The sequence below is a fragment of the Lepidochelys olivacea genome (assembly GCF_965140295.1).
Source record: "Lepidochelys olivacea isolate rLepOli2 genome assembly, chromosome: 21".
NCBI classification, from domain to species: Eukaryota; Metazoa; Chordata; order Testudines; family Cheloniidae; genus Lepidochelys; species Lepidochelys olivacea.
Genome location: NC_140431.1, coordinates 12,913,171 through 12,929,646, shown reverse-complemented (window position 1 = coordinate 12,929,646; position 16,476 = coordinate 12,913,171). Strand labels below are relative to the sequence as shown.

The 16,476-nt window shown below is 45.4% G+C and overlaps 1 protein-coding gene across 2 annotated transcripts in view; it reads left to right on the top strand.

The window, feature by feature from the left end:
• The window catches only part of PROK1 (prokineticin 1), a 30,566-nt gene that overhangs the window by 8,188 nt on the left and 5,902 nt on the right, over window positions 1-16,476 (top strand). Inside the window, exons 2-3 of one of the 2 annotated variants that reach the window (XR_014709210.1) lie at window positions 3,846-3,917; window positions 15,277-15,365. Coding sequence is in view for 1 of the 2 variants with exons in the window: in XM_084611548.1 (XP_084467674.1) it covers window positions 15,277-15,402 (126 nt within the window). In the remaining variant the exon portion in view is untranslated. Of the gene's footprint in view, window positions 1-3,845; window positions 3,918-15,276; window positions 15,403-16,476 lie in introns of those variants that run through there. The other variant, XM_084611548.1, reaches the window with a different exon arrangement.

Genomic DNA, 16,476 nt, shown 5'->3' with positions numbered 1-16,476 from the left:
TGATTTTTTATGGGGGGGTGGGTCTTGACTCATGAGTTTTGAATGTTTAGGGTTGGCAAGCCCTCTTCTTCTCTCTAACAATTGTCGCTAGCTGGACCCAAGTGAGTATTTATTCCAATGGAAAAGAGAGGGCCTGAACCTAATCTTACTGACACTGATTTGAAATGATGCATCTCCATGGACCTCAGTGGGGAGCACAAGAAGCAGCAGGTCTGGGCTCTCCTTCACTCTGAGCATCCCTCCCCACCCGCTGAGAAAAGGCAATGCCTGACAATCAGCCTTTGGGGGAATGTCACCCCAGCTGGTCTCATATTTAGATGACGATGTGTTGAAATAGGTCACTGCATGAGCCAGGGAAAACATGAATGTGTCACTGAATGTAGAAGTGACAATCAGTGCAGCATGAGAGAGAGCCATGCTGCAAAGGGGAAGGGGCTGGGTGGGAAGAGGGTAGCACCGTAGAGCATGACCCGAAGTCCATGGGATTTCCCTGCCGCTCTAGAGGCACCTGGGAGGCCATGTTTCCATGAGCGCGCAAGACTGGCTTCTCCAGTGACACGTTGCCTTGGAAGCTTCCTGGCTTCAAAGCTGCTGAGTTTTCTGAGCAACTTGTCCCCCCATGTAGGTTTTCCATAGGAGGCTGCACCTAGATCTGCTCTAGTAATTAGTTTGGGCGAAGTTCAATGGCCTGTGTTATATGGGTCAGCCTAGAGAGTCACCAAGGTCCTTTCCGGCCTTGGAATCTAGGACCAGAAAATAGCTGAAGGAAACAAGAGGAACAAAAAAAGACTGAAAAACCTCAATTGCATGATTTGGTTCAGGGCCCAGGTCTTCTCTGCCCCACAGGAATCCTTGAGGGGAGAAATCGGAGCGATTGATTCCAGGTCATTCCCTGGGCCAGGCCATTTACTGCCTTGTTTTCTTTATGGTTGGAAGTAATTAGCTGGGGTCCACGTGAGTTAGACCTTATTGAAGCACTAGGACGAGTTAGAACAGCTGCCGCTTCAAAGGAAGGACTGAACTCCAGTGCAGAAAACTGCTAGGGTATTTTTAGACCGCAGACTAATTAAATATATAGACAATTCAGCATCTCGCTGATAGTCTCACAGAAAGGAGTTCTGCTCCCAGTGGAAAAATCCAGCCAAAACATAGAGAGTGAGCTGCAGTGATATTCAGTTTCACTTGCTTTGTCCATCCATCTGACTCTTAATTCCAACAGCCTTGGCCAAGTTCCTCCATCAGTATCAACTGAGTTATCCCGGGGAAGACTTGGGCTCAATAATTCAGATTCACTGGTCCACTCCACCTGCTTTGTGCTACTCCAACCAGGCCAAGCAGCCATAAACCTGGCTGAACTGGCCAGTTAAACTGGGATTACAGCAGTTTTGCAGCCAGAGCATACTGGTGAATCCGGCCCCATCGTTTTAATCTCCCTCGCAGAAAATAGCCTGACACATCAGGGCTAACTGTCAGCTTTTTGGGGCAAGAGGGCTGTCTTTCCAGCACCTAGCACAATGGGGCCTGCCTGGGGCATCTAGGCCCTATTGCAATATGAACAATAAATATTAATGACAATGGGAGGCGGGTCCAAGTGAGGAGTGCAGGCAAGGGGTTAAAGGAGAAAGATGCTGTTGCATTAGAAAGGCCTTTACACAGTGAGAAGAGAGTGGAGTGGAGCGGAGATTGCAAAGGATTGTGGGTCCTCGGCTAGATTCCTATCTCACACTGCTGTAAATTAGGAGTCATTCTGTTGAACTCCATAGGGTTGTTCTGGATTTACACCAATGTAAATGAGACTGGAATTTGCAGATGATACAAAACTACTCAAGATAGTTAAATCCAAAGCAGACTGCAAAGAGCTACAAAGGGATCTCACAAAACTGGGTGACTGGGCAACAAATTGGCAGATGAAATTCAGTGTTGATAAATGCAAAGCAATGCACATTGGAAAACATAATCCCAAGTATACCTATAAAATGATGGGGTCTAAATTAGCTGTTACCATTCAAGAAAGAGATCTCGGTGTCATTGTGGGTAGTTCTCTGAAAACATCCACTCAGTGTGCAGCGGCCGTCAAAAAAGTGACCAGAATGTTGGGAATCGTCAAGAAAGGGATAGATAATAAGACAGAAAATATCATGTTGCCTCTATATAAATCCATGGTACGCCCACATCTTTAATATTGTATGCAGATGTGGTCACCCCATCTCAAAAAAGATACATTAGATTTGGAAAAGGTTCAGAAAAGGACAACAAAAATTATTGGGGGTGTGGAACAGCTTCCAAATGAGGAGAGATTAATAAGACTGGGACTTTTCATCTTGGAAAAGAGATGACTAAGGGGCAATGTTCCCTCTAATTTTTGACAGGGTGTGTGTGCAAAAAATTTCTTCTGTGCAATTATTGTGATTCTGTGAAAATTTTTGTGCGTGCAATGTTTTGCCGTGCGCGGGGCTTAGGATCTGTGTGCGCACGCACACTCGCACAGCTTAGAGGGAACAGTGCATATGATAGAGGTCTATAAAATCATGACTGGGGTGGAGAAAATAAATGAGAAGTGTTATTTACTCCCTCTCATAACACGAGAGCTAGGGGTCACCAAATGAAATTACTAGGTAGCAGGTTTAAAACAAATAAAAGGGAGTGTTTCGTCACACAACGCACAGTCAACCTGTGGAACTCCTTGCCAGAGGATGTTGTGGAGGCCAAGACCATAACAGAGTTCAAAAAAAGAACTAGATAAGTTCATGGAAGATAGGTCCATCAATGGCTATTAGCCAGAATGGGCAGGGATGGTGTCCCTAGCCCCTGTTTGATGATTGCCTGTTCTGTTCATTCCCTCTGAAGCAGCTGGCATTGGCTACTGTTGGAAGAGAGGATACTAGGCTGGGTCAGACCAAGGGTCCATCTACTATGGCCGTTCTCATGAATTTGCCCCTTCTGTCTTAATCATTGAGTTAATTAAGTAACACCAGGCCTAATAATGCAGCAGAGCAACAGGAAGCTTTAAAGGTACGCAGAGTTCCTGTGTGAATGGGATTCTATACACATGGGTGCTCGCTTTCAGGTGTGAGCCTGTTAAGCCTACGGTCAATATATCCCGCACCCACGGAACGGACACAGGCTGTTCAAGCCACGGATGGTCATTTTCTAGATGTTTGTGCAGCACCCAGCGGTTCCAGCCAGACTGGCCTCTAGATCCTACCTCAATATAAATATTTAATAATTGAGGGCTTTAAAAACCTCTTGAGGTTGCGATTCCACTTAGCAATGGAGAAGGAGGTGTCCAGCAAACAGTTCATGTTGATGGGGCGCTACCATCAACCCCTGTTTTGCATCGTCGACCCTCCTTTTCTCCATTCCCCGCCCCCACCCCCGTGCTCCGATTCCCAGCTTAGCTCTGCACAGCACAATGGCAGGAGCTCTCTCTGAACTGCATGGCGTCTCCCATTCTACTTAGGGCCTGATCCAAAGCCTATTGGAGTTCATGGAAAGACTCTCATGGACTTCAGCGAGCTTTAGAACCGGACCTTAGAGCTCTGGCCGTTTCGACCTTTCACAGAAACCCTCGTGATTCTCTTTATAGGTAGACGACCCTGAGCGTCGTAACATGTCTCCTGCGCTCGCCTGTTTTAGCCGCTATCGCTCAGCAAAAGCAAAAACAATTCCTGAGTAGCTCCGGAGGAACAGAGCGCGAGATGGAAGGACGGGCCAATCAACTGGAGATGGAGAGCGGCTCAGGGGAAGCCCATTTGGTTGGGAAGCAATTGCAGGGATGTCCCCGCACCAGAATGTTAGATAAACACTGAGTGGTGAGCAGTCGTCTCCTCTGCTTCATGTTTTAGGAGGCCTGGAGTTAGCTGCGAGGTGACGATCCCAACACCAAAGCCTTTGGAGATGCTGTCTCAACAGGGCAGGTAAGAGCCCCATGCACAGGTCAGCTGGTCTCGACGACATGGAATGTGGGGAGAAAGCCACGGGGAACCCCACCAGCAGAGCGGAAGGATGATCTCGTGGCGAGGAAGGACGGATGGTCCAGTGGATAGAGCACTGGTCTGGGATGTGGGAGATCTGGGTCCGGTTTATTTCGTCTCAGACTCTCTGTGGGTACGTCTACACCGAGGCAGGGAGGTGTAATTCCCAGCTTGGGGTAGCTAGACATGAGCTATCCCAGGAACATTAGCAGTGTGGCTGCAGAGGCACGGGCTAGCCACCCAAGTACAATGCGTCTGAGATAGCAGGCAACGAGATGGGTCCTCATGAATTCTCTCCCCTTCCCCTGCCCAAAAATCAGCCCCCCGCAATGGGCTTGGCAGATAGCTTATGCTGCCACCCCAGCTGTGGTTTGCCCTGCTCTTGAGAGGCATCTCTGGGGGAGCTGTTGGCTGGAGGAACCCCTGTGCTGTCCAAGGGCTTGCAGGGCAATGCAGAGAATAGGGAACTAGGCGTATAGGCCTGTCTCCAGGTGAATTCTGCTGCCTGGCAGGCAGATCCTCACTCATATAAATCAGTGTAACTCCCTTGAAGCCACTAGAGAGATATTGACAGGTACCAGCTGAGGATCTCAGCCTCAGAGCCAGGATTTTACCCAGGGGGCAGGCGTGGAAGCGTTTTGCTGTCTGTAAAGTTCCGGGCAAATTTACAGCTCTCTATAAATACTTAATAATAATAATATTGGGCTTGCTCAGGGACCAGACAAGCTTGCTGACTCCACTAGTGGCCAGAGGCAGGCGAGCTCATGGGTGAGTAAATGTCACCATAAAGCAAATGCTATGGAACCGAATAGAGACAGGGTGGTAGCTGATTAATGGCCAGCCGCAGCCCCACAAGCCCCTGGGGAGCGATGCAGACGCCTGTCGGGTTTAATCGCACAGCTAGTCTGAGGTTAATGCACCAACGGCCACAAGCCGCTCTTTCTGGCAAACTGGAACCATGGCCTCCCCCCGTTAACTTGCTAGGCAGGAGCCTCGTCGGCAGCCAGTTCATTTGTGGGTTATTGAAGTGACTGCTGAGTTATTATGTGGGATGGGGCTGTGATTAATATGGGCAGGCCCCTACGTGTGTGCTAAGCAGTAAGGCTGGGATTTTCAAAGCACACTTTGAGAGCCAGGCACCCAACTCCCACTGATTTTTCAGGGAGAACTGGGTGCCTAATTCTCTTAGGCACTTTTGAAAATAGCAGACTCAGGGCCTACAGTGGGTGCTAAAAATCTGAAAGGAAAGGACCAGTGTGTATGTGTTGCGGGGGTGGGGGTGAGGACTAACTGTACCCCGAGTTTGCAAAAAGAGATACATTCTCTACAGTGCAGAGGGGCCAGAAAGGGGCCTCAGCATCATTTACGTCCTATTTTGGAAGCTTAACTGGAGTTTAGCTGGTGCCTGGGCTTTGCGCTTTGGCCTTCTGCACAGGGGGTAATTCTGCCTAGTGGAAGCAAAGAGGAGGCTTATGCCACATGCTCAGTGGCAACTGGGCTGGGTGTAAGTGATCCCTCTGCCCAGCCTGCTAGAGCCTCTCTTGTACCTGTCTGTTTGAATCAAACAGGGCCGGACCCAATCATTCTCTACATGAGGAAATGAACACAGCTGATGCATAAATAGACTTTCCCCTAGGTGCATCAATTCCATGTATAGCAGCAGACCTCTGTAAGACTTAGGGGGAGATTCACTCAGGGGGCCAGCACACTTAAGTCCCACCTCATGCCAGTTTTGAAGCCTGGCATTGGTCCACAGCCCAGGAATTAATTCCACCCTAGATCTCCAGTGCTCCACAGCCCCCTCTGTTTATACCATTTTGCTCTTCCGATTTTCCCATTTGCTTTTTGAAAGGGACACTGTCAACATAAAAATCCTCTATATTAAAAATCCCTTTTCTGCATTACTTGGATTAATTCAAAACAGGAGGGATGCACTTTTTTCTCTCTGCTGTTCATGTACTTTATTTGTAATTCACGCAGCTTAGATGGTGATTTAGATTAAAGCCGGTCAGTTTCGCTTTAGAATCACAGAAGCAGAGGGTTAGAAGGGACCACAAGGGTCACCTAGTCTAGGATTTGGCTCTGGGTGCCTCCGGGAAGCACATCCGCTCCCCTTTTCCTGCCCAGGTGCTCAGGGTACTGAAACAAAGGTACCTTCTTCCTAAAGCTCTGGGCTAAGAGAGCAAAGAGCGTGAGGAAGGCACTGACACAAAACAAAGGAGAAAGAGAAGGAAATAACGGACCAGTGATGATGATCATGCTAAATAAACACCCATGGAGAAGAACTTGTCCATGTGAGGGACTGAAATTGGGGATTGGTCCTGCTTTGAGCAGAGAGTTGGACCAGATGACCTCCTGAGGGCCCTTCCAACCCTGATCTTCTATGATTCTATGAGATGGCCGTCATAGGAGAGCAAGGTCCACAGCCTTGGGGGTCACTGCAGCAGTGGGCTGATGATCCACCAACCTAAGATGCTCCCTAACAGGCAGGTGGCATCAATGCAAGGCTTAGGGAGGAGGTATCGGTGCGGAGTCTGCTCACTCCTGCCCGTGTGAAGCAGGAGTAATTCCAGTCAGGTCTGTAAAGAGCAGCAAAAAAAGGAAGGAATTTGCAGGGCACAATGTTAACAAAGGATGGGTTCGCCCTGGACAATGCTACATATTCCTGAGCACCATCTACAGTTGACTAACTGCTTACCGGTCTACGGACCTAGCACTCTCATAACAAAAGGACTGGATTGGCCCCAATACAAAACCAACATGAGATCAGGTACCTTAAATATAGCAAGGAGGACCAATCCTCTTAGGGATTTATATCCATAGGGCTAATTTACTGACTCATATCTAGTGTGTCAGGGTATACCACGGTAATGCAATAGTCAATGCCTTAGCCAGGATACAGCTTAGTTCTGCTTTGCCTGGACTGGACCAAACTGTGTGCTATAAACCATGTTCCAACCCCGTCAAGCCCATGAGCCAGATTGTGCTCTCTGTGTAGGTCTGCCCGTGTGGATATACTTGAGCTACTTGTGTGGACGTACTGGCTGTTGCTTCAGTATAAACCCAGTGTTACCCCAATGGAGAACTCGACCCATAGATTACAAGTAGCCTTTCAAGGTCACCCACCCCAGGATTCTACATCAAGCAGGATCGGCCTCTCCCCTACCCATTGTGCTCGACTCCCCTCATTAGGCAAATTGTCCTGCTCTGTGATGATCATCCTTCCCCTTAATGTTGTCCCCTCCCCCGCCAATATCCCAGCTGAATGTTACTGCTGTTAATTGAAGCCCATCTCTCCTTCTCATTGCATTAGTGTCTGGTGTCATTTTCCCCCTCTTACATATTACCATAGATACTGTGGAGCACCAACAGCTGCTCATTAATTAAGGCTGCAACTTTGAGTTTCCATCCTGCCTTCTAGAGCTTTTCCCTCATGGTCCCCAAACAATCCTTGTGAGTCTTCTCTGGCCCAGCTCACCAGAGCCTGGGGGACCAGGGGCAAAGGATGAACCCCTCCATTGTGAGAGGAACAGCACAGAGAAATGAGATGAGCAGCCCCAAGTAGCTCAGAGACCCCAGAATGTGCATGGGATAGGAACTGGGCACATTGCTTTTTAAAAAGCCTACATTTGCGGGCTAAGTCTGTCGGTATTAGCTGTATTCCAGTAGCCCCTAGAGGCCTCAATGGAGATCAGGGCTAGATTTGGGGATGGGGAAGGTTTTCCAATCCTACAAGAGCTGGAGATTTCAAAATCCACTCCCACCCCAAGTCGGGACAAAACCTAAAGTCATTTGACCAAAAATGTCAAATCTTGAAATATTTTGTGAACTGATCATCAGAAACTAAACTGCATTCGGGCCATATGAAAGGTGTTTCAGTAATTTCAAAAAGATGTGTTTTGATTTTGACTTTGAAAAAATAAAGTTTTTAAAATACTTTTTAAAAAGTCTGAATTAACTAAAATTTCTAAATGAACAGTCACTTCAGACTGTACAATGAAACTCTTCATTTAGAAAATGTTTTGAAGTTGAGAGAGTCGTCCAAACTGACCCTACCCAGTGAACAGTTTTGGTTTTGATGAATCAGCACCTGCCGCGGGAGGGGCGGGGTGGCAACCAAACATGGTCAGAAAATTCCCAAATAGCTGTAATCAGGGCCTCACTGTGCTAGGCACTTTACATACACCTACTTAGAGTCCTTTTCCCCAAAAAGCTTACAATCAGGGACCATTTGTTCTGTGTTTGTACAGCACCTTGCACAATGGGTTCCATGGCTCCTGGGTGCTATGGTAATAAAAACAATTAATACAATTAAGACCATACAGACTAAAGTATTGTCATTCCCATTTTAGAGATGAATAACTGAGGCTCAGAGAGGTGAAATGATATGCCCAGGGTCACAGGAATTCAGTGGCAAAACCAGAAATTTAACCCAGATCCTCTGCAGCTCAGGCCAGTGCCTTAACCACAGAGGCACCCTTCCTCTCAGAGAAGACAGTGTCAGCCACTGAAGCCTGCCCCAGTGTTTCCTAGAGCAAGCAAACACGTGACCCCCATCTCAATTGGGAGGACTTCTGTCTATAGCAGGCACAGAGAAACAAGGCACTTGAGGGCTCGTTAACAAGCGGTGATCCATTTTAGGAGACAATTTAATGCTGCAAGAGTGCGCTGCACAGAGAATTAGCTAGCACAGATGTCACCCAAGCCGCCTTTGCTAACGCGAATGGAGGTAATTCTTGATATCCTTACGGGACCGAAACATCCTGCAGGGATGCTGGCCTGCCTCTGACCCTGCTAATGCGTCAGGCTATGAGATGAGCTATGGAAATGTTCAACATCCAGGGAACAAATATGCCCATCTGAGCCTTGACCGGCACTTTGGAACGTTTCCCCTCTTCTCAGGAAGAGACCCCTCTTCTGCAAGTTATTCTGCTCATCGGGGTTAATAGGGCTCCATGCATTGCAGGGATCTTCCCACCCAGCAGAACACCTTGCAGGATTGGAGCCACAGTCTGTCAATTGTTCAGTCCACCAGGTTTTTGGACTGTTCCTTCAGAACCTTTTATTGGCTGCTTTAACCTTTTCTCGGAGAAAATTATGCAAAAAAAAGGAAAAAACACTTTGACAAAAGTGGGCCGAGAGGTGATGGGGAGGGGATAGCATGCAGCATCTGGGAATGGGGAGAATGGTAGAAGGGAAGCCAGGAAAATGAAAGGGGAAGAGAACGGTTTGCCATGCCCCCAGAGCAAGGCTCAGGTGTAGCAGTTCTTGCTCATGCCGTTATGTGGGTTTTATAAGGGTTAAGGAATAAAAACACAGCTACTAATAGGCTTAGGATGCCGCTTGGAGGGATTCGATTTTTACTGGTAAATGTGGTTCAGGTATCGATTTCACTGTATGCACAAATATTTCTATTCATGCGAATTGAAATTTACAGTTAGGCAAAGAAAGAAAGATAGGGCTGAGAAGGGATTCGAGTTTCATTTAGGGTTGTTTACTTGGTGTATTTTGACCAGTGATGACGACCGCATGCATGCTAAGGGTTAAAAAGCTATAACTTTTCGAATCACGTCTACAGTCATTAAATAATTGTCCGCCCCCCCCTTATTGCCTGACACCCCCATAATTTCCTGCAACTGTGAAAACTTAAACTGAGAAAATTTGGGGGGGGAATGCTTAAAAATTAACATTATCTGTTGAAATTATAACACCCCCCCCCACCAGAAATAGAATTCTGCCAAGCCTACTTATGAAGACAACCTAGGGATAGGACCCGATACAGACAAACGTGGTCTTCTCCAGGCTCCTGCTCCAAAGCCCACTGAAATCACTAGGAAGACTCGCTGACTCCAGTGAACATTGAACCCAGGCCTGCATCTGGCTTCTAGGTTTCTCTCATAAGGGCAGAAAAGCCCTCGCAGACAGGGATTTTCAAAAGGGAACCTAAGGGAGTTAGGTGCCTAACTTCCAATGGGATTCAGGCACCTTGGAAAACCCCCAAACGTCAGCCTCAGTTATACTTACCTCTTAGCTAGAGCTTTTGTAGAACCTCAAAGCATTGAGCAAAGGAAGGGCAGTATAATTATCCCGGTCTTATTGTTTTCGTCACAGTGGTGCCTAGAGGCCAAATCTGAGATCAGGGCCCTTTCGTGCTGGATGCTGCACATATATAGTCAGGCTATGTGTACACAGACTGCGGTGTGTAGAGAACCCTGTAGCCCCCCCCAGCATGGGTATAAAGAACAGTGTAGACAGGGAGGCACTGCTTAGGTGAGGACAGACATCTCAACACTGGGAGCATCTACCCTACCCAGCTCTCTACACACTCAGGAAGTGCCACCCATGTCTATGCTGTTATTTTATTTTATTTTTTTTTAAAAGCAGCATAGCTCCCGCTGCCTCCCCCCTGCCTAAGTCTTTCATGGCCGTGTGCTGCTACACAGCACAGTGTGGACGCAGGCTGCTTTACACTGCTGTGTGTTGCCAGACACTCCCTCCGTGCTGCCACGACCTGAGAGACAGAGCCCCAGCCCAAAGAACTTACAGTCTAAGTAGACAAGACAGGCAAAGGGGTTAGAGGTAGAGCTGTCAAATTCTCTCCAGGGGGTTCCCTAGGGAGGTGGGGGAATCTCCTTCTTTAGAGGTTTTTAAGGTCAGGCTTGACAAAGCCCTGCCTGGGATGATTTAGTTGGGGATTGGTCCTGCTTTGAGCAGGGGGTTGGACTAGATACCTCCTGAGCTCCCTTCCAACCCTGATATACTATGAAAATGCCGGGTTGTTGAAAGCGAAGCTTTCCATTGCAATGCGTCAATTTCAATATCACTTCATTTCCAGCAGGCAGGCCCTGGGGAGAAAAGTGAAAGTGTTTAGAGAAGGATGAAACATTCTGTTTCGACCACCTCAGAATGGGATGTTTTGATTTTTTTTTTTAAAATGACTTTACATTTTGAAATTATATTATTTTTAACCTATCAAACAAAACTGAAAAGTCAAAATCAGAATGAAACCTTTTGGTTTTGTAAGAAATAAAAACATTTTGATGGACCTGAAATAGTTCTTTGAAATAATTTCATTTCGTGGGCAACTTTTTGGTTTTGTTCCAGTATGGAATGAAAACAAATTTTGAAATTTCCCACAGAACAGAAATTCTGAATTTCGACCAGCATTAGAGGGAAAGGAAACTGAGGCACAGCATGGTGAAGAGACTTGGCTCAGGTCACACAGCAGGTCAGTGGCAGAGTCAGGAATGTCTTCTGAAACCCAGCTGGGTTCTCTGTCCATTGGACCATGATGTGAAATACCAATATGACTTTTCACAGGTTATAATTCTCTCGTCTATAAATCCATTTATCTATTTAAACAAGTGTGTTCATATTGTTTCCTGGACCTAAAATGTTTTGGAAGATATTTCAAATATAAGCAGACACAGAATATTTTCAAGGATATTTACATACTATATTCAGACGTAATATAGTCACACAATTCTCCCCCCTCTCCCCCACAACACACTTATCACGGATACCAACACGTTGCACACTCTGCACTAGCATGGGGGGGGGAAATCAGCCTAATTTTGTCTTTGTTTTTGCAAAAAGTTGCAAATCCTTAATTTTATTCTAACACAAATTTATAGTGGCTATAGAAGGACAGTTTAAAACAAATCTAGATGTTTAGAAACAATTAATAAAATTAAATAAAAAAAATAATAAACTAGAATGAGAAAAAATTAATAAACTAGAATGAGAAGACAATCATTCTACCCTTACAAATTATGCAGTTTTTAAATGATTTAGAAATCATTTAAAAACTGCATAATTTGTAAGGGTAGAATGATTGTCTTCTCATTCTAGTTTATTAATTTTTTTTCCCCCCCACACATCAGCAGAGTTGGGTCTCATCTGCCTATTCTGAGATCATCAGAAAAAACATCAGTGAAGGAGATTGAAGGGGCTGAGATGTTATATACAGAGCCAGGCGAGGGAGGGTGCTCTCAGATCTCATCAGGAGGAGAGCAAGGAGAAAGGGGACAAGGACTTCAGACATCGCGCTGTTATTCTGGCACGCCAGAGAGAGAAGAGTTTCCTTATTTTCCTAGTCACCATGAAAACGGTCATCCAAATCTTGTGCTTCTTCCTTTTAATAACTTTTTACAAATGTGCAGTCATCACTGGGGTAAGTCTGACTTTCTTGCCTATCTAATGTGACATCCGAACAGGTCAGAGATCTTGTATTCCTTCCGAGATGTGGGTGCTACAAGATTCCCTAAGACTAGAGAAGATAATTGCATCTTCTAGCAGTGACAATATTTATTTTCTGAAATTCAGAAAAGAATTTCCTCCTGAATGCTCAACTAAGAATACATACAGCAAAAATCTATACTGTGCTTATATCTTCAAAGCGTGTCTTTAAATGAAATATCATTGCGTGTGTATTAACAGCTCACTTTTGGGTCCCAACATATCAGTGATAAAAAATAAGCAACCCTAAACCCAAGAGAAATGCTTGCACCGTTTGAATTTTCTGTTTCTGATGGAAACTCAGTTTGAATTAACTCAACATTCCTCCAGCAGCACTTGATGCCCAGTGAATCTGAAAGTGACACTGACTATAAACAAAAGTGAAACAGACTTGATTCCCCCACCCCTACATTTCAGCAGAAAGTTCTAGAAAAAAAATAGAAATAGAATAAATACGGAAAAATGGGTTATGATTTTTACATTTGTTTGGTTTCTGTAGAGGTTTATTAGTAACACAAATAATGGTTTTACTTGTACATGATTTTTTTGAGCTGTGATCACTCGTATCTAATTACATTATTTCCAAAGTGAGACCAGGCTAGCTGAAGGATAAAAAGTACTGGATTTTTGTATGAGTTAGACTAAACGCTAAATTCTTACTCACTGATCATCTTTTGTACTCTATCAGCTATGAACCCACAGAGAGAAATGTATGCAGATAAAAAGCAGGCGGGGGAATCATAAGTGCTTATTCATAACACTATAGTGCCATAAACTGGTATTTGAGTCAAAGAGGGGAGGAGAGAAATATTAAAAAGTTTTCAAGCTGAGAAAAATGTCAAGTTCTAACACAACACAAAGGTCAGGACATGTTAATAGACAGCCCCAAACTGGCCCATGAGCATTTTGGGGGCTTTGATCCTAGGAGGTACTGAGCATCCCAAACCATCACTGACTTCACTAGATGTGAGAGGAGCACAGCACCTTCAGACAGAGGCCCTGATCTTCAGCTGGCATAAGCAGTCCTAACGCCACTGAAGTCAGCGTCGCCTATCTGCCCCAGCATCCTAATTAATGTCAGTCTCATTAATTTATACCCAGAGAAAAAAAATCCAAATTTAAAGAGAAAAGGAGAGAGGCCAAGAGTCCAAGCAATATATCCCAATTTATTTAAATAGTGTTAATTTGTGTTGGAGGTATATACATTCTGCTTTTGTGAGAGCATATTATTAAACTGCTCTTGGGTTAGAGCGAACTCTGAGCTGTTGGAAGGGCCTGGCTGAAGTCAAAGCACAGAGGAATAGTTTTCAGAGGAGCAGCCGTGTTAGTCTGTATTCGCAAAAAGAAAAGGAGGACTTGTGGCACCTTAGAGACTAACCAATTTATTTGAGCATGAGCTTTCGTGAGCTACAGCTCACTTGAGCATCACTCCAAAGCCCCTTATGTTACTTTACATTTCAAAGTCCTGGCTTCCCTTGTTTTCCATTTCAGAGACATGAATTCAGAAAAGGATTAAAATACGAAAAAGCAGATTCACTCTCTCATGAAAGAAAGCAAATCCTAGAATATCCCTTTCTTCTCCCTGCAAATAAAATGTGTAGTGGAGACTTCTTATGCCCAAAGAATTGTTTAAAGAAGAGAGCTTCATTTCAAAAAAGGAATGTACAAAATATAATTCACACCTGCCTTTCCGTGCAATTTCAGCCTGATCCTGGTCCCACAGCTGCGAGTTTTACCATTGACTTAAACAGGATCAGCATCAGGCTCTCCTTCTAAAAGGTTTAAAGTTTTTACACTTTACTGATCAAATCTAGCTTGTTTTAAAAATTGAAACTTTTATAGTTCCTCTCTCTCAATACACACATGTAAATACTCCAGAAGAGATTGCAATTCTATCCCACTGGTTTCCGTTATGAGCTCCACTATTCTTCCCTTATAAAAAAAAAAAATCTAGTGGCTATTCTTAGTCTGATAAAGCCACACAGAACAAAGGCCTTTTTCACTTCATTTCATCCATTCCCAAATGGTACTCTAAAAAATGAAAAGTTAGCCCTAGAATTATGACACTCCACCACCAAGTAAACTGTAAAGATTCTCCAAAGCAGCAAGAAAACTCCCACTGATTTCAGTAGGACCACTTGTGAAATAAACGACCAGGCACCTTGAGGGAGGGGATCTGATTCTAGCCACACATGTAATTTCAGCAGCTGAGAAGCTAAAACCTGCCGCCCTGTCTCAGGCATTGACTGGTATCAGCTTGCTCGGTATTAGCCAAATGTCTCAGACATGGAGCATTTTGCCACGCTGCACTGTACAGTAGCTTGGTGATTTTGGATACAGGAGACCAATGCTAGGTAGGGAGCCACTTGTGTCTTTGATTTGAAAAGTGCCCCTACTTTCCAAAGTTCAAATCTGTGCAGATTGTCAAAAGAAAATAGCTTGCTTTAGCTCTAAGCGTTTCCTAGAATATTTGGGCCTAGAACCATGACCTTCTGGTACACGTTACCGGTTCCAAGCTTTCATTCTCTAGAATCTGGGAGCCAAAAACTGAAAGATTTGGGGCCAGATCCTCGGCTGGTGTAAATCAGCATGGCTGTTAGTTTCAGTGGGAGCAACAGTGATTTCCGCCAGGGTCCTGATCCCTGACTGTAATGCAAACGAATAAGTGACTATTTTATTATGTAGCCATTGGTTTAATGCTGAACTCAGCATGGCTGGCTTCCCTAGCTCACCTCCTGCATCACCTGTCAGCCTCAGGAGCACAAAGACCTTTCCTCCCCGTTGGCATCTGAGTCCTGAACATGTCAGAAGAGCTTGTGTAAAGCCCTTCTAGCCAGAATCGGATTCTCACTCTCACCACAAGCCCTCATCAACTTAACGTGAGATATGTGGCTTTTAAAGGGTCTCTTGTTCCGATTAAGGATAGATGCTTGTCTTTGAAGCACTTGCCAGTGCAACTTGACTTATTTACCTGTTGCCCTGGAGCAGGGATTTCCCCTGCTCACAGTAAAGCTGATGTGAATGCACCTCCGGCTAATTGGTGCTTGTTTTGCCTCCCCGTTAGGCTTGTGAGAGGGATCTGCAGTGTGGAGCAGGGACATGCTGTGCCATCAGCCTGTGGCTTCGAGGACTCAGGATGTGCACTCCGCTGGGACAGGAAGGAGATGAATGCCACCCGTTCAGTCACAAGGTATGCCCTTAACCCTTTCACAGTCTCGTCTAAGCAATGGCCCAGGGGCTGATCTTTTTCAATACTGCTGCAGCTATATTTTCTAGAGCAACTCTTTGTTGGGAGGGATGAGTTCAAAGGTAGTATTTTTTTTTAAATGGCACATCACATTAGTCTAGGCAGTGCTATAACCCTGCTAACCAGATCCTGTAAGGTATGTTCATGGCATACACAGAGAATTCTCTTGCGGGAAGGTTGCAACGTAACATTACCTTATTTCTCAGAATTCAGATTGATAAACATAGAAGAACCCAGAACAGAGAGAGAGAAAACAGGCTGCTCCCTAAAACAGAGGCACAACTCATCCCATCTTATTCTAGACTGGCTCGCTGCAGACTTCCAATTGCAGACTTCCCTACAGACCCCCCCCCCCCCGCCTACTAGCAAGGCAAGGAAACCCCTTAGGATTTAAAGTTACAGCTTGTAATTTTTACAGTTTAACATATCACACTGTAATCTGAAGGACTTTCAGGGATCAGGGTGCACGATGCCATCCATCTGTGGATGTATACTCCAGTGGGGCAGGCACGGTCTGGGACTCAAGCACTCTGGGCTCTGCTCTCAAATGGAGAGAATCCCTGCATGACATGTGGTGCCTAATCTGTGCCTCAGTTTCCCCCTATCTGCACCAGCACACAGAGGCTTATCCAAACATGCAGAGCTGAAAAGAGAATCCAGGAGTCCTAACACCCAGCTTCCCCTACCATGACCACTCACGCTTCCAGCCAGATCCTCAAACAGCACTCAACTAACATCAACCTGTCAAAGCTTCTACAGGTCACTGCTGGCCTATGGCCAGCGCTGTACAAGCCTGTTTAACAGCTCAAGTCGTGCTGTGCACGTGGCTCCAGGGGGCTCAATCTGTGCTTTCAGTTTATTTAAAGAAAGGTGCTTTTGTCACTTGAGATTTAATTCTAAATACTCAACAAAGCAAACCAGAAGCCAGGATAACGTCTGTGAACCTTCAGAACTCTGTGGCTTTGTCCAGCACGCAACACAAAAGCTTTAGCATTACCCCAAAGTGGAAGTACTTAG